The sequence below is a fragment of the Canis lupus genome, chromosome 11 (assembly GCF_048164855.1).
Source record: "Canis lupus baileyi chromosome 11, mCanLup2.hap1, whole genome shotgun sequence".
Classification (NCBI taxonomy): domain Eukaryota; kingdom Metazoa; phylum Chordata; class Mammalia; order Carnivora; family Canidae; genus Canis; species Canis lupus.
In genome coordinates this window covers 13329630-13348106 of record NC_132848.1, presented here as the reverse complement: position 1 = coordinate 13348106, position 18477 = coordinate 13329630, and the positions used below count along the sequence as shown (strand labels likewise).

Here is an 18477-nt window from a genome sequence, read left to right as displayed (position 1 = left end):
AGTTCAAGGAAAGAAACTTTCAATTTAACTTTTAAATATATACGAATTAACTTCCTGTATTTTGTATTTTAAATTACATGCAAACTATCTATACAATTAAGACAATTCCAATTTTTAGATTTTAGAAGTAGACATGAGTCCTCTTGATTATTTTCTTGCTTTAAGACCATTAACAATCTAAAAGTTTTAACTCCACAATACAATATTCAAGGATAAAACGTCAAATTTTTTTACCTGTCAATACTTACCTGTTATTTGTCTCAGATGTTTCCAGAAGATTTAATTCAGAACAAGTAGTTGGACCATTTAAAATGTAGGTATATACTGTATAAACAATAGCCTTGGAGTTATAATTACTGTTAATAACACATATGCTAAATATAACCGGAACAAGGAATACCCACCTTCTTCTAACGATGACGATACTCGCGCTCTCGGTCCCGTTCTCGGTCCCGGTCTCGGTCCCGATCCCGGTGTCTCTCTCGTTCTCTGCTTCTCTCTCTATAATAATCATCATGACGATCTCTACTACGGGATTTATGACGCCGACTCTTTTCTCGTGATCTACTATGGTCCCTCTCTCTTGATCGTTCACGTCTTCTAAAAGAAATTACTGGATTAATGCTCTCTGTAAGTGGATAGCAGTGTTTAAAAGTACCTAAGGCAAAAAATTCTTTACAAATCTAGTTTAGACTTAGGATATCCTGAACTTCCAATAATGATTTACCAACTCATCTAACAAGCATGAACTAGAAGTTCCATTTTTAAAAATATTCACCCCCAAACTGGGAACCAGACACACAGGGGCAATACATCTTATTACATCTAATAGCCTAAAACAAACACGTAGTGTTTACTGAACAAAAAACAGAAAGGTCAAAGAGAAAAAATTTCAAAGGACATGTTGTTTCAAACTAAAGAATGTATAGAAAGTAGTTTTTCAGACATAAAATTCATGAGATTATGAGACTTAAAATACATAAATATTACCACCCATTAACAGGTTTCGTAAACCTATGTGTAAGTTATCAATTTTACTTTTATAACTAACCCAAATATGATTAATCATGAGTGCTACTCCCTTAAGAAATTTTCCAATAATATGTATGTTTGCTAGCTACAGGGGTGTGCGATGGAGAGCTGAGGGACATGATGGGAAGCAAAGTTCAAAACTTAGTACTTATGACCACTAGAAAATACTACAATACTATTCACATTTTATTCAATAAAAAGCAATGTCTCATTTAGCTGCTTTCAAACACAAATCAAAAAAACAGGTAATTTGACCAAACTAAACTGCTTAAAATACTTTTCTGAAATTCACAATAAGGAAGTAACTGTAAGATGAAATATCCATTTTGTATTTTTGCACCAGATAGCTAGACTTAGCAAACATCATTAGATGCTAAGCTCCTTGATCAAGGAAGTTCTTATTAAGTAGGGCTTAAAAAACTAAAAAGGAGACTATGTAAACGTATGGTCTTCAGCTATGACAATTTTGTTCAGCTATGGAGATTCTTATTTACACTGGGTCAGAAAGGTACTCATTAGGAAATTGGGGACCATGACAAAGAAAAGCTCCTTTCCCTTATCTTAATGAATACTCTACACCAGATAAAATACACTAAGGACAGATCTATGAATATCTCGTAGAGATTAAGGATCTACTACCTTTCAAATATATGTAAAATTTCAAAGGTAGCTACAATGCTTTAAAAAAAAAAGGAATTACCTAATTAGAAAATAACAGATCATTCATTAATTCCTTTGTTCAAAGAAATATTTATTTGGCACCTATTCTGTACCAAACATTGTTTAGAGGATCCCTGGGTGGCTCAGCAGTTTAGTGCCTGCCTTCGTCCCAGGATGTGATCCTGGAGACCCGGGATCAAGTCCCACATCAGGGTCCCTGCATAGACCCTGCTTCTCTCTCTGCCTGTGTCTCTGCTTTTGTGTGTGTGTCTCTCATGAATAAATAAATAAAATCTTAAAAAACAACAACAACAATAAAACACTGTTTAGTCATTAGAAATATTGTTGTGAACAAGACGGGTAAGGCCCCTTCCATCTTTCAACATATGTTCTAGTGAAAAAAAAAAAAAAAAAAGAAATGTGCAATAATAATAAAGAACAGGGTTGCCTGCTGAGTGGCTCAATCAGTGGAGGGTCCAACTCTTGGTTTTGGCTTAGGTCATGATCTAACGATTATGAGATTATGCCCTGCGTCAGGATCTCCAACGCAGAGTCTGCCTTGGATTCTTTCCCTCTTTCTCTCCCTCCCCTCAAATAAATAAATAAAATCTTAAAAAAAAAAAAAAAAAAAAAAAAAGATTATGGTGTACTATGAAAGAAATAAAAAGAATAACCTGGGAGAAGACCTCTCCTAGAAGTCAGGTTGAGTTGAGGCATGAAGAGTAAGAAGACAGCTATATGAAGAGCCAGGGAAAAGGACTCCCAGCAGAAGGAATATCAAGTATAAAGGCAGTGAGGTGATTAAGTGTTGATGTATCAAGAGGAAGAGAAGGGAGACCACTGTGACAAGAGAATAGTGAGTAAGGGGTAAGGTACACAATGAGGCTGGAAAGACAGGAAGGTATCATACAGTGTCTCAATGTTTACAGTCTTATTCTAAGAGTAACCAGAAACCTTTGAAGGGTTTTAGAAGCAAGCAAACACCTGGCATTTGATTCAATGTTTAAAACAAAAACAAAAACAAAAAACATTCTAGCTGTTGCATAAACAGTAATAAGTAAAATCAAAGTCCTACTTTAAAGTCCCAGACACATTATTTTTTGTTATTTTAAAAGTAACAGTTTTTTATTTTTATTTATTTTTATTTTTTTTATGATAGTCACAGAGAGATAGAGAGAGAGGCAGAGACACAGGCAGAGGGAGAAGCAGGCTCCATGCACCGGGAGCCCGACGTGGGATTCGATCCCGGGTCTCCAGGATCGCGCCCTGGGCCAAAGGCAGGCGCCAAACCGCTGCACCACCCAGGGATCCCTAAAAGTAACAGTTTTAAATAAGACATGAGACAGGAAAGTTTTACCTTGATCCAGAACCATAAGACTTGGATTCAATTCCATGAAGGCAATCTTGCAAAGAGCTAATAAGAACTTTGCAACGATCATCAGCAGATACTTTGGATTGTTTAATTAAAGAAATTGCAGTTACCAATGTCTCAATAGCACTCCCATAATCACCTATGAGGGAAAGGAGAGGGGTTAAAATCAAATAAATTATTTCCAAAATACCACCAAACCACTTGGGATAAGAGTGATAAAGTGTTTTATAAAAGAGCACTAAAATAACTACAGAAGCTGTCTTAATTTTAGTGTTTCACCATGTGGAAACAGCTTTATGCGTTAAATTAGCATGATTTGTTATTATTATAGCTGTATAAGACAAGTTATTTGTAAATACAAGAATCAAACTTAAGCCATTAAATGTCAGGACTAAAATTTAAATCTACATTTAAAAATTTTAAATTATGGATCTTTTCATTACACTGTGACATATAGCTTCTTTCAATGTCTTTTAAATAAATATAGGTATGATTTGGGAATATGAACATAGTAAGTACTAAATGTAAATGACCAATCTTTAAGATTGCACATAGTTTTAGGTCCTTTCTAATAACACAAATAAGAAATATTAATATAGGAAGAAATATACAAACCAGCACTGGCATCAGATACAGCTCTTGAAATAGCACTGCTTGAGATTGCCCTATTTCTATTCATGATTTCTTCAAACTCAGCTTCACTCAATGGCGTTCTTGCAGTATCCATTTCCCTGTAAAATAAAAATAAACCTTAAATTGTACTCAACAAATTTTCTAAGTTAGTCATAACAGTATAAAACAATTCATAGTAGTTGCTTTTGACAAGTGCCTCAGAGCAAGTAGTTACTTTCCCAGAGCGAAGCATACTATTTATCCTATAAAGAGAAAAAGTCTAAGCAAAATTCTCTTACACTACCATCTTTCAGCTGAAATAAAGTAGCAACTTAGAAATCTTGTCTTTCTGGAAGCCTGAAATAATGTATTTACATATGCACAATATTCTTCAGGCACCCAAAAACAGAAATAATAAATTATTTTGATGTATATAAGATAGTTACTTGTTATTATAACTTTCATTTACATATATGCTTTTAAACGTTGACAGTAAAAAATACAGCTCTATACAATTAAGGAATCTGGTTACAATCATCCTTTAGGCACAGGGCCCAACTCACAATAGAAGGATAACAAACGTCTGATTAATTAATAGAACTTCAGGCAGGGACAAGATCTTAGACCATCTTGTTTGCCACTGAATTTCCAGAAAAGCATCTGGCAAATAAAAGATATTAAGTATAAACAACTGTTGAAAAAAATGAATTAAATGCTAAAATTTTCTATAGCTGCTTGACAACTTTAAAAATTGTACATGTACACTGTGTCAACTATACTTAAAAAAGAAAAAGTGTACATGTACAGTATAGGAAAAGGAAAGCTTTTTGCCATCTGAGTTACTAGTTAGGACACTGAGTTAAGGGAGGCAGTAGTTCATTTCATTGAAATGAGGAAATAGCTAATCTAATCTTTTACATGCTTCTAAGGTATTACTATTACTCCCCAAATTATAAACATCCTGAGCAAATTACAAGTTGTTCAAAATACATGTTTTTTAACCAAATGATGTGACTTGTGCCCATCCTATCACCCTTAAAAGTTCTCATGTAAGATGAGTTTTCTCTAATTTTTTAAAAAAAGATTAGTCATTAATAACCACCTCCCCATTCTTGAAAATTTAATACTGCACAAATTCTATTAGGTTAGGAAAAGGGTATGAAACTCAAATTTTAAACAAACTAAGTCATCTAACCCATTCTTACATACTAAAGGTGAACACTTAATAATATGAAATCACTCACTGGAATTGAACACAAAAAGTTTTACTATTACTAGTTCAGCAGTTTTAACTGTTTTCTAGAGGAAACAGTATTTTCTTTTTTAAAAAGATTTATTTGAAGAAGAGAGTGAGAAAACACGCACACAAGCAAGGGGATAGGGAGGCAGATGGTAAAGGGAGAAGCAGACTCCCAAATGAGCAGGGAGCCCAACATGGGGCTCAAACCAAGGACCCTGACGATATGACCTGAGCCAAAGGCAGATGCTTAACCAACTGAGCCACCCAGGCGCCCCTAAACAGTATTTTTAATAGTTATAATGATGCAACCTCTACAAACAGATAATGGTTAATGGGCGTTGTTTACAACATCAAATTTACTGCCATGTGCCTGTGCAATTGCATGGAATTAGGCAGACTCTCAAATCCATTCCTTCAGGACATTATCAGACAAAATGAAATACAAGGTAGTTTAACAGTGATAGTTTAAAAATATAAACTCAGAGGAAATTAAAGGGGGCAAATTCAAATAGTTCTTAGAGATGACAAACCTAGCTCTCTAAATTATGTTTCGAGTATGGATAGTTTTTAAATTACTTTTGAAAGGGGCTAAGAGATCACTTACTTGAACAGTGATTTCCACCTAGCTCTTCTCCAAGGATCACCATTATTTTAATTTCCATAAAAACTGTGTTTTATAGGCCTTTATCTACCCAAATATACTTGTAAATTATCGAATGTTCCCATTTTAATTAAACGTTAGTAATTTGCCACTCAGGACTCCTAATCACCATGAGATAATCATTAGTACTCACATAATAAACGGATCTAATTCTTAAAATGAAGAAACTTTAGTGCTCTGTGTAGTATCACCAATGGTAAATGAGATTCACTTTAAAATCTTAAAAGTAGCTTAAGAATCCCACTTGCTCATTTAAATTATCTTTATTAACCTCTTTTAACTTAAAAAATAATGGAAATGAATCCCTAGGATTTAGTGACTTGCTCTAAATCATGCGTCTTTATTAAGTGGCAGAGGTAGTTTATTCCCAACGCTGTTTGTCTTTCATCAGATGACACTGCCTCTTCAAACAAGAGAAAACAATATAGAAAATTTAGTATCTGGGGAAAAGGTCATAATTTAAAAAACCAGCCAAACAAAAACCTTAGTGATGAGAACATGGAATATCTTTTGCCAATCAAATCCACGGTCCTAAATACACACTAACTTACCTCCCAGGAGGCCCATAGTCACCCCTGTCATAGGGTGGGGGTCGGCCATACGGATCTGTTGGCGGTGGGCCCCGGCTATCTGATGTAGGCATGCCGCTGTTAGTCGGTGGAGGAAAGAAAGCCGGGTTCACATGTGGAGCTGGTGGTGGGGCACCTGGAGGTGGTCCAGGAAGATGCGGAGGAGGAGCAAGTGTAAGGGGCGGCCCAAGAGGGCCGGGTGGGCGAGGTGGAAAGGGGCCTGGAGGTGGAGGTGGTCCCTGTTGTGGAGGTGGTGGGCCAGGAGGGGGGCCGTAGCCTGGAACTGGAGGTGGAGGGCCGGGAGGAAGCGGGCCCAGCGGAGGCTGCCCAAAAGGCTGTCCAGGAAAAAGAACTGGTGGTGGAGGGCGATCTCCTCGATTAGGAGGCCCAGCTAAAGGGGGAGGCAGAACCTGACCCGGAGGTGGAGGACCCGGTGGACCAGGTGGGCCTGGAGGGCCCAAGGGTGGACGTGGCGGAGTCTGTCCAGCTACAGAACAGAGGAGAGAGGAGAGAAAGAGAGAAAACACTTCAGTAAGGGATTACAACCGGTATGCCAAGATCATACTTTTAAAGCACAACTCACAGACCAAGATTCTTTCTCTTTAAATGAAACCCGTATGGTAAATGCTACACTAACAACTACAAAAGTGAAGTATATCTTTACAAATGTAACTAGCTCAATTTATGCTTAAGAAAAACTATTGAAACAAAAAACGTTAATAAAGAAGATTACAATGCTTAGAGAGAGTTTCCATCTTTCAGCGTACACACATTTCTTACAGTGAAATCACCCACCTTATATTCTACTCTGATGCCAAGCTAGAAAGTGAAACAAGGAAAAATGGTCTTGAAAGGATTTTTTAAGAGGTAAGAAAATAAGACGGATGTAAATATTCTATATATAAGTCAAGCAAGTTTGGAGAAAAATAAAGACCTTTTAGGCCAAAAATGGGTATTTCCTCTATGCTGTGCCCCATATGCCATGGAATCCTAGTTTCCAGGAACAAAGGCCGAGTTCCTTTAACAAGATGCTTGATCAAATTTCCTGGATTCCAAAAATAGCATAACAAGGAGAGTAAGTTACATTAATAATGCATTACTTGAAAAAGAGAGAAAAGGAAAAGAGGTATTAAGGTAGACACATTTTATCCATGGTAATTTAAGAAAAATTTTACCTGGAAAAGGTGGGGGTGGCCCTCCTGGTCCTGCTGGTCCAGGAAATCTGTCCCCACCGGGAACAGCCCCTGGAAAACGGCCCCGTCCTCTACCACCTTGTGGAAATGCTGCACGTGAACTGCCTCCTGGAGGACCAGCTTTACCTTCCCCAGACATTTGTCCTGATTGTGTAGCTGCAAACATCCAAATACTCATAAATAGCATTTATTAAAATAGTCCTCTGAAATGTAACCACTGCTATTAGAAACATCTATTTCAAAGTTCAAGTATGCTATATACTAAATTGCAGATGCCTCAGGTCTGTCCACACTACATGAGAAGTACTGGTTAGAAAATGTTCACATCTAGTTAAGTTCTTTTGAAGTCTCAAAATATCCAGACTTAAGTGTATTTCCACTGAGTAAATATGAGTTACTTTTGAAATACCAGTACTCTGCAGCAACCAAGACTGAAATTCTCCCAACAGAAATACGAATTTCGGTAAGCAAAAATTATTTAAATCTTATAACATATTCTTCACTTAAGTCTTATGTGCTAATAAGAAAAACAACCACTTGAATTTCTGTTAATTACATGATCATCTACCTTATCTCCTTAAGTGACAGCATTCCTAAGTGTGTAATGGCAAATCTTTTCTATATTCACTTTACCAAGTGGTGAAAGATCTTGGTGCCACGCAGAAAATCAACGAGTATTTTCTGGTTACCAGTGGTTTCTCCCCACCACAACACACATCCACATAACTGTCCTTCAATCTAAGGATTAGAATGTAGTTTCTTCCTTGCTCTAGGATGGGAATGACAGGACAAGAATGGCAGGGCTATAGAACTTGCAAATTGTTGTATAATATGGGCCTGAGACATGTAGAGAAAAATGGAAATGGGTTTTCAGTACACAGGACCACAGTCATAAACCAGATTTAATTCAAAGGATGGACTCTCTAAAATGGATTCTCCAATGAACTAAGTATCATGATGACTTCTCCAGTGTAATATCTAACAAATACTAACAACATTGCTTAAAATGCACATCTTTTAATAAAGGCCTCTGAGGGATTGCTTACTTTTCCTGGACTGCATTTCAAATTGACTCAGGAACTGTTTATTGCATGGAGTTACAACAGGATTCTGACCATGAAGTTCTCTTTTAGGCAACAGATCCATTAACTTTTTTGAGGATGCTTCAGATCCAACACCAACAAGGGCAAACCTAAAAGACGTTTAAAGGGGTAAGGGTAGAAGGTGAGGAGGGATTAACAAAGCAACTGTTATTGAAGAGGAAATGGTGTGAATTTACCTTTATGTAAGAAAAATGAAAATATTTCTTAAATCTATAGAAGTTCACATTTTCATCTTTAACTTTTTCAAAAGAAAAACATACCATACACTTGACTTATTTAAAGTGTACAATCCAGTGTCTTTTAGTATATTCAGAGTTTTACAACCATCACCACAATCAATTTTGGAGCATTTTCATCATCTCAAAATGAAACACCATATTCATGAGCTGTCACTCCATTTCCTCCCATCTTTCCCCAACCCTAGGAAACTACTAATTCACTTTCTGTATTTATGAATTTGCCTATTCTGGACATTTCATATATATGAAATTATATAATATTGGTCCTTTGTGACTAGCTTCTTACACTTAGCAGTTGTTTTCAGGGTTTACGTATATTGTAACATGTATCATTCTTAATGTCTTTTTATGGCTGCACATAATATTTCATGATATGAATACAGCACATTTAAAAAAATCCATTCATAAAAAAATCCATTCATCAGTTGAAGGACATTTGGGTTGTTTCCATTTCTTGGTTATTATGAATAATGCCACTGTAAAAAGATGCTCAACATCACTAACAGGGCAACGTAAATCAAAACTATAATGAGATACTGTTTCACACCCACTAGGATGACTATAATCAAAAAGATGGAAAGTTTTGGTGAGGATGTGGAGAAATTGAAAATTTCATACACTGCTGATGGGAATGTAAAATGGTGCAGTTACTTTGACAAATCATCTAGTAGTTCCTTCAAAGATTAAATATAGAATTAACATATAATCCAATAATTCCACTATTGTGTGTGTGTGTGTGTGTGTATACCTACCTACATTATGGAACTGAATATATGGGCACACAAAACTGGTACAAGAATAGTCATGGGGCATTATTCATAATAGCAAAAGTGGAAAACAACCCTAATGTCCAACAAATGATGGAATAAAAATGTGGTACTTCCATATAATGGAACAGTATTCATCTATAAAAAGAATTAAGTATGACACATGCTACAAAATGGCTGAATCTTGAAAACACTATGCTATGTGAAAGAAGTCAGTCACAAAGGACCACATACTGTATGATTTTATTTTTATGAAATGTTCAGAATAAGCAAATCCACAGAGATCAATTGTTTAACAGGTATGGGATTTCTTCTGGGGGTGATGAAATGTCCTGGAATTAGTGATAATATATCAAAAGCCATCAGACTGAACATTTTTAATAAAAGGACAATTTAAAAAATAAAAATAAAAGGTCAATTTTATGGATGTGATTATATGTATCTCAATTACGAAAAATAAATTTTAAAAAGTGGAAAAAGTATAAAAACAAGAAAAGAAAGGAATGACTATCAATTTCATACAGTTATAGGATATTCTAGATTATTCTCAGAGAGGCTCTTAGGAGCTTAAAACTTCTCTCCAATGTTCAAAATGGTCCCTTAACTAGATCCCTTATTCTAGTCAATGAAAAATTCTGGTGTGTGACAGAAGATTATCTTGGGTCACAACACTTAGACACAACCTAATGAATTCATTAAATTAACAAATATTTAGTGACCACCACCACCTACATGCCAGACATAATCCAGGGTTAGGGACGCAAGAGTGAACAAAACAAAATCCTTCCTCTCATGGAGCTTACAACCTAATGGAGAGAAGACAGTAAGTAAAAAATACTATAATAAAGAAAAAAGAAAGGAAACAGTGAAAGGAGTAGAAGGTAATATTTTGCATAGGATGATGGATGAGAAAAGAGAACTCTTTCAAGAGTCCTGAATGAATTGAAAGAGATCCATGTGGATATTTGGGAGGAAGAACAAACTAAGAATAAGAAACTACTAGCATAAAAATCCCAGGTAGGGAATGTGTTTGAGGAACAGTAGAGATAAATGTGGCTGAAACAGTATAAGGAAGGCGAAGAGTGGTAGTATATAAGGTCAGACAGGTGGTAGGGAACAGATCACAAAGTGCCTTGTAGGCCACAGTAAGATTCTGGCTTTTACTCTAAGTGATAGGAGCCCAACAGAAGAAGATCTGAGCAGACAAATATTGATGTCACTTTTTTCCAATGTTTACACTGTGTAGTAACATAAGCTGTAGGGGATTTAGGGTGAAAGCAAGAACACCAGGTAGGCTATTACAAAGTTCAAGTAAGAGATAACAGTGGCTCAGACCAGGTAAAAGAGAAGTGAAGTTCTTGAGAAGTGGTTGGATTCCAAATATATTTCAAAAATATTCTTAACATACACTAATACACTGAACAACATTAAACAAGCATATTAAGGCATATTCTATATCATTTTGCATCTAGCAATTTATTTTAAAAATCCAAAATCTGCACCTCAAGGTTTATATAAAGTGATGCCTGCTGTAACATTATTTATAATTGGCAGCCTGAAATCCCAAATGACCAAAAATAAGAATGGTAAAATAAATTACTGCAGCATATAAGCTAAGATGGAAAGAATTAAGACATTAGAGAGGATGTGGTATTTATGGGTAAATATGTTTTTACTCATGTCCTAAAACATGTGAATTGTAATCCTGTTCTCAATTTTTTTGCACTTAAAATACAATAGAAGCACGAGGAAAAAACCTTAAAGTATAGTCACTAAATATTAAGAGTGACTGTGTATAGACAGTGAGCTTGTGGCTTTTTATATTCCTGTTTCTGGGTGTCTGTATTTAAAATGTTGCTATTAATGATCCTATCTCATTTATATAATTTAACAGTTAAAAAAAATTAAACCAAACATTCATGCTACATTATTCTCCAGTTGCCCATCTTTGCCCATCCCTAATCACAGGAGAATAATGCTTCTTCAAACTGTCATTTCAATAATCATTTCAACCACAGCGGGAGGAACAGAAAAATTAAATAGGCCTAATCAGTCTACACTCCTAGCTTCACTAGTTTTAGTAAGTTAGGGCAAGTGCCCATATCTCTGCCCAAGAACCTTCTGCCAATGTGAATAAAGCATATGTATAGTTAGTATTAGGAACAGTTGCTCTCAAAATTATAATCATTAGCTACATATTAAGGAAAAAATGAAATTAAAATTCTTACCCCTTTGACTGGCCATTTGCCCGATTTTCAAAAAATTTTATCTCCAAAATATCATTCACTCCCAAAGAATGAACTGCTTCAGTTAAGTCTTCATCTGTTGTCCACTGTAAAACATTTCCTCCTCATTAACTATCAAAACATCCTAGATTTTTACTGTTCCAATTTAGTTTTTAAGGGTAAACTCAAACAAACAGGAGACAGTCAATGCTCAGTGCAAATTTAACTAGAGATACTGCCAATTAGTCTTTTTTTTTTTCTTTAAAGATTTTATTTATTTATTCATGAGAGAGAGAGAGAGAGGCAGGCTCCATGCAGGGACCCCAGGACTTGATCACGGAACTCCAGGATCACGCCCTGAGCAGAAGGCAGCCACTTAACTGCTGAATCACCCAAGCATCCCTAGTCTTTAATTTTTAAATGGCATAAAAGCACCTGAAGACCTAACTTCATCCCTTGATGAGAGTTTCAGAAATTAGAAGGTATATATCCTTAGAGATAAGAGATTTTTTTTTTTAACTCAAAGAATTTCTGGTCTCTCCCAACTAAACTGCTACAATGTTAAATTTTTAATAAAACCAATCTCACTTATCATTTCTCTCCTTAAAGCAAATTATTTAGGGAAATAAATTCCACCTTATGTTTGAGTAGAAGATAAAAAAGAAACCGAAAACCACTAACATGCACTGAGTACCTATCATGTACTTTATATCAAATATTTAATGCTTAAAACAGTATTATACATCCTATTATTATTCCCATTTCATATATGGTGCAATGGAGAAGTTAAAAAGCTTGTCCAAGATCACAAAAACAATACATAGAAGAACTAAGATCCAGAGTCTTATTTAGGAATTGCACTCCTCACAACTACCCTTACACTGTCTCCAGTATTATAAAACTGCTCAGACTGAGTGGTTGGGGATGTAGTTAGTTTTTTAAAACTGTGAACATTTTAAAATAAAATGCTGCTAAGGAAGACGAGTGACAAATTTTGATTTCTAGACAATTTTTAAACTTTCAAATGTATGTACTAAACGTTTCTGAGGGCAGCCTGGGTGGCTCAGCAGTTTAGCGCCGCCTTCAACCCAGGGCGTGATCCAGGACCCGGGATCGAGTCCTGGGTTGGGCTCCCCGAATGGAGCCTGCTTCTCCCTCTGCCTGTGTTTCTGCCTCTCTCTCTCTGTCTCTCATGAATAAATAAATAAAAATCTTAAAAATAAATAAATAAATGTTTTTGAGTAGAGATGTAGACTCTATAGGACCATTTCAATGAATATTTAGGAGTTATACTAATAAAATAATATACACTGAACACCCAGTTAATAAAATTCCCAATCAATAATCTCATAGTCTCATAAAAAACCCAAATTAAAATACAATGTATACAGCAGTAGTTCCATAAATGAGATTTCAAATTTAAAAGCAGAAATGAAGTTCAAGTTTGTAATATAAATTAGTTAATGAAAACTTACTTTTTTAAAGATTTTATTTTTTAAGTACACACCCAACATGGGGCTAAAACTCACAACCCCAAGATCAAGAGTCACAGTTCTGGGGATCCCTGGGTGGCTCAGCGGTTCAGCGCCTGCCTTTGGCCCAGGGCATGATCCTGGAGTCCCGGGACCGAGTACCGCGTCAGGCTCCCAGCATGGAGCCTGCTTCTCCCTCTGCCTGTGTCTCTGCGCCTCTCTCTCTCTCTCTCTCTCTAGGTCTATCATGAATAAATAAATAAGTAAATCTTAAAAAAAGAAAAAAAAAAAAAAAAAAGAGTCACAATTCTTCCAGACTGAGCCAGCCAGGAGCCCTAATCATTAAAACTTTAAAAAATCCCAGGTCAGCGACACCTGGGTGGCTCTGTCGGTTAAGCATCTGCCTTCAGTTCAGGTCATGATCCTCAAATCCCAGATCAAGCTGAGTGTCAGGCTCTCTGCTTAGCAGAGTTTGCTTCTCCCTCTCCTTTTGCCCCTCCTCACTCGTGTCAAATAAACAAACAAAATCTTAAAAAAAAAAAAAAAAAAAATTCCCAGGCCATATTATTTATTCTGAATTCTGGTTTCAGACCTCATGTATTTTTCTGCGTCAAACTAGGATAGCGGACATGTAGAAGTACTAAAGTAAAAAGGATATCTAATTTAAACTCAAAATATTATTTAACTGGAATCTCTACCTAAACAAGCTGAATGACCACAAAATTCAAAACTAGATTTGGAATTTATAATGTTTAAACATACTTGAATTTTTCTCTTCATTGCATAAACAAGCATACAGAACAAATCTTCAAATTTTTATTTTATAAAACAAAAAAATTAACTACTTGATCAGTTCAAAACCAACTACTAATAATTTAATTCATATGTTGAAAGTTTACTTACCCATGTTAGATTTCCAATATACAATGCAATTCTCTTTCCAGTATATGTATAGACAACATTTGGTGCTGCTCCTTTACCCACATCATCACCAACAGTTGGTGGGAGAGTGTCCATGTAATCACGGTCTTCTGGGGCATCTCCATTATTTGCAGATGGAGAGATGACATCATCATACAAATCTATCTGATCATGCCCACCATATTCAGCTTCCTGAGGCACAGAAATAATACTCTAAATTATACAACAGTCAGACAACCACTAAATAGATTTGAATATAAATTCATTCAACTATTTTGTTTTAAAAATCTGGTAGAAGATAAAGCCCCAAAGATCTCAGTATAAATCTTCTCTTACTTTACACCATATATGTATTCTTGAGTGGTACCTATAAAGTGAATTTCTAAACAGTAAATCCTATTTTCCCATTTATATATATTATAGGAAATAATGTTTCTTGGTAAAAAGAATGATGTGGAAACAAAATAATAATATAAAATTTTTCTTGGAAGTACAATGCTCTTAAAGTAGAAGTAATAATACATGAATACAAATAGATGGGCTTCAAAAAAAAAAAGGACAGAAAATAGCAAAAAAAACTCAAGAGTCATTATAAATCTTTAATATTTAACTGCAGAAAAATACAACTATTATTTTCTATGGTGTTCAGGATCTTGTTGTCCAACTCTGTGAAAGGTATTAGTTTTAGAAAAAAGCACCATGAGCTAAGCCAAAGGAAAGGGGTGAAGAAATCTGAGTACATAAATAATTCCAAATGTCATAATAAATGAACAAGGAAAAGAAAAACAATAAATGAATTAAACTATCCAAATTAGTATCTAGCAATAGTTTCATTATTCTTAGTCAACAAAGAATTAATGCTTACCCGACTTATTAGTTTTCTAGTCAATTTAGCAAGAGATACCTAGTCAATTTGCAAGAGAACAGTGGTATGAACAAGAATTTAGTAAAGCTCTTCCACTGAGTGTCACCAGCAGAATTAAAAAATGCTAGTGGATGCCACTTACATGCCTGAATGGTGAGCAGGGAAAGAAGGAAAGCAAAAAATAGAAATGTACACAGGAGAAAAATTTAAAAAGGAGGGTTCTAGCATCAATAATTAAAGAAAAACAAAATGCAGACATTGGCAAGACAGAAATAATACTGCCCTTCATTTAAACTGCCCTTAGTAAGGGCCACAGGCTTCACTAGCCAGAAGAGGAAGTACTTTTATCTTCCTTTCTTTCCATCACTAAGTATCTAAATAAATGTGAATTATTTCATTTTCCTTATGAGGTAGAGTATTTGAGATAATAAAAGAGAAGCAATTACAATTACGAAACAACAAACTTGAGAATTTGGATATAGCTTATAACCCCTCAATAACAGAATTTATTAAAGACAAATTACCATATAAATGGCACATAAGGAGAGCTATAAGTTCCAATAGTTTTAAGGACTCTTACAAAGATAGAGAAATGATGCAAGGAAAGCATTTGTAACATGACTATAAAGAGATCAACAAAAATATTATTACAGGCCCCAGGAGAACACAGCTATTGTTTTGTTATCCAGAAGAAGGGCAGAGTTAAGAATTTTTTTTCAAAAGATAAAAACCTAAAAAGGGAAATACCAATTATACACACAGCCAAAGGAATCTGAAATTTACAAAGTCATTTTCAGGTAATCTTCTGCATAACTGAGTTAATTAACCAATTTACTAATTATATAACACCATCTTTACATAACATTTTGTTATGAGGCAGAAGGTCTGTAAGGCTTATTATCTAATAAGGAATCCAAGATGTCTAGGTAAGTCATAGAACAAAGCCATCTTTAGCAATGGGCAGAAATAAGACAAGTGACAAAATTATGCCTGGATTTTATTTTGTTTGTACAGCAACATCAAAATAATCTTCTAGAACTGAGTTTTTGTTAAAGTAGCATGCTCAAATTGCAGTGACAGTAAAAATTAAAAGGAGGGATCCCTGGGTGGCGCAGCGGTTTGGCGCCTGCCTTTGGCCCAGGGCACAATCCTGGAGACCCGGGATCAAATCCCACGTCGGGCTCCCAGTGCATGGAGCCTGCTTCTCCCTCTGCCTGTGTCTCTCCCTCCCTCTCTCTGTGACTATCATAAATAAATAAAAATTTAAAAAAAAATTAAAAGGAAAAGGAGTTTTGTTACGAAGTTTCAGTGTAGCTAAAGCTTCAGGTGGCATGACTGCAACAGTGGTGCCATACACTTAAGATACTAAAAAGATTCCCACAAGGGGTAGTGGACACTTTAAGCTCTTGCAAGCTAGTTCTGTACATCAACTGCAATTACTACTACTACTACTACTACTACTACTACTACTACTACTACTATTATTATTCAAAGGGAGTTGTGTTTCCCTCCTCCTCAGCAGACTATAGTCACAATACATGATCTGAGGGAGAGTAAAAAAGAAGCAAGGGTTATTTAAATTTACACTTTCATGTAACAGGTTAACACATTTTTCATTACTTGTAAATCTAGGAAAATGTTTACGTAAATAGACAATAATTTATAGGCATAAATGCAGCTACACTAACCTGGTGAATCATAATCACTTACTATTTTTGTCCGTCCACGAATTCCTATGTTGACACCAACCAATTTTCTGTATTGATATGATTCTACCAATATTTAGGATCAGCCATTTTGTCTGGTAGTTGGACTGCTTCCAATTGGTTGAAGTATGATGCTAATTGAGACCATGGTCCTGGGGTTTGATATCCATGTGGACTAGTTAGCTTCACTCTGTTCCAAGGCCACAGCCTGTACTTCTAGCCCCAACGGTATGCATTTGGATGTGGTGAAAAAATATTAATGAATCTGAATACATTTGCTGCCATTACTAAAAATGCAACTCAAAGTACATACTCTTGAAATATCAGTAATCTTTCTTTTCAGCTTCAGCATATCACATCTATCCTTCACATTAAAAAAAAAGAGAGAGAGATACAGGACTCCTCTACTTTCTGTTCCCACTTTAAAAAGGAGGGAAACACACATACTCTGAAATTATGCAAAATATGTATCATAGGTCATATACAAGGAATGTGACCTCTGAATGTCCAATTACTGAACAAAACAATAGCTTCTACTTTGTCAAAGAGAAATGGTCAACAGTGTCAAGTTCTATTATGGAAAAATCTTTTCAATTATTATCTTTAGAAAATTTTAATGGCATTCGATAACAAAACAAAAATCAATTATTGTCCCTCTAAATATTTTAGATGACAAATGCTGCCCGGTCCAACTATCTATTTTTCATAGTAACTAACCTACTGATAGAGCTGCACATTATATATAACTTCCAATAAAAAGCAGTTCTCAGGGTTAAAAAAAAAAAAAAAAGCCAGTAGTACTTTTCATTCCTTACACTCTAAATCACTACAATCGCTCTAACAACAAGGCATCCTTTCAAGATTTTACCCTTCAAGATTATGTTCTACATGATATACAAGTAGCTGCTGCCACATCAGAGAAAAGACTTTCCTCCAAGGACTTATTTTTAGGCATATTTTCCTTAATCATGTCCCATAAAATCTTAGTATCAGACATCCTGTGTATACATTCTGTATACCCTTACTGGGCTGACCATGGAATAACTGTACTACACTCTGTGTTCTCCCTGACACACCCAACATGGCTTTGGGTGATCCTAAATAACAGTATTCTTGCATTATATGAGTACTAGTAACGGTACAGCAAGAGCCACTGGTTTCAAAGCCCCTCTACTGAAGGAGGAGAAAGAGAAGAAGAAAAAGAAAAGAAAGAAATGAAGGAAGAATGAGGTGAAAAAAAAAAGAGGAATTTAACAGCCATTTCCATTTGGAGAAATATAAAGGGGGGAGGTTTACATTTTGCATTTACAAAACGTATTCTATACCGAGGAAGAGAAATACTAGCGTGCAAAATCCAGTAGATCATCTAATTCATATTTATCTTTATAGAAAAATACCATTTTTTGTATCTACTTATGTTCTAGTAGATTTGAAAATTAGTTTGTAATCCCTGTGAAAAGGTCAACTAATGTAAAGAAGCCAATGTGATACTAAAAATATGCTACACGAACCACAAAGTGGACAATTCACAGGCAGTTGAATAAACTACGCTCATAAATCATAAAACTGAGTGGGAAGAGTTCCAGATCCACTTAATATTTTTACCAAAGTTTCTGACTCAATCTCTACCTACCTTATTCTCAACTTTACAGCCTTTTTTTTTTTTTTTTTTTCAACTTTACAGCCTTATCTCAAGATTTTCTATTAAACATAAATTTAGGGATCCCTGGGTGGCACAGCGGTTTGGCACCTGCCTTTGGCCCAGGGCGCGATCCTGGAGACCCGGGATCGAATCCCACATCGGGCTCCCGGTGCATGGAGCCTGCTTCTCCCTCTGCCT

At 35.6% G+C, this 18477-nt stretch overlaps 1 protein-coding gene across 5 annotated transcripts in view; it reads right to left on the bottom strand.

The window, feature by feature from the left end:
• The window catches only part of CPSF6 (cleavage and polyadenylation specific factor 6), a 36044-nt gene that overhangs the window by 11125 nt on the left and 6442 nt on the right, over positions 1-18477 (bottom strand). For 2 of the 5 annotated variants that reach the window (XM_072843220.1, XM_072843218.1), the window contains exons 2-10: positions 14049-14258; positions 11677-11780; positions 8386-8531; positions 7322-7495; positions 7081-7191; positions 6129-6633; positions 3680-3795; positions 3050-3203; positions 405-600 (exon numbers count right to left, since the gene is read on the bottom strand). In XM_072843220.1, coding sequence (XP_072699321.1) covers positions 411-600; positions 3050-3203; positions 3680-3795; positions 6129-6633; positions 7081-7191; positions 7322-7495; positions 8386-8531; positions 11677-11780; positions 14049-14258 — 1710 coding nt within the window. In that variant the 3' untranslated portion in view covers positions 405-410. The remainder of the gene's footprint in view (positions 1-404; positions 601-3049; positions 3204-3679; positions 3796-6128; positions 6634-7080; positions 7192-7321; positions 7496-8385; positions 8532-11676; positions 11781-14048; positions 14259-18477) is intronic. The other 3 variants (XM_072843219.1, XM_072843224.1, XM_072843223.1) reach the window with 3 other exon arrangements.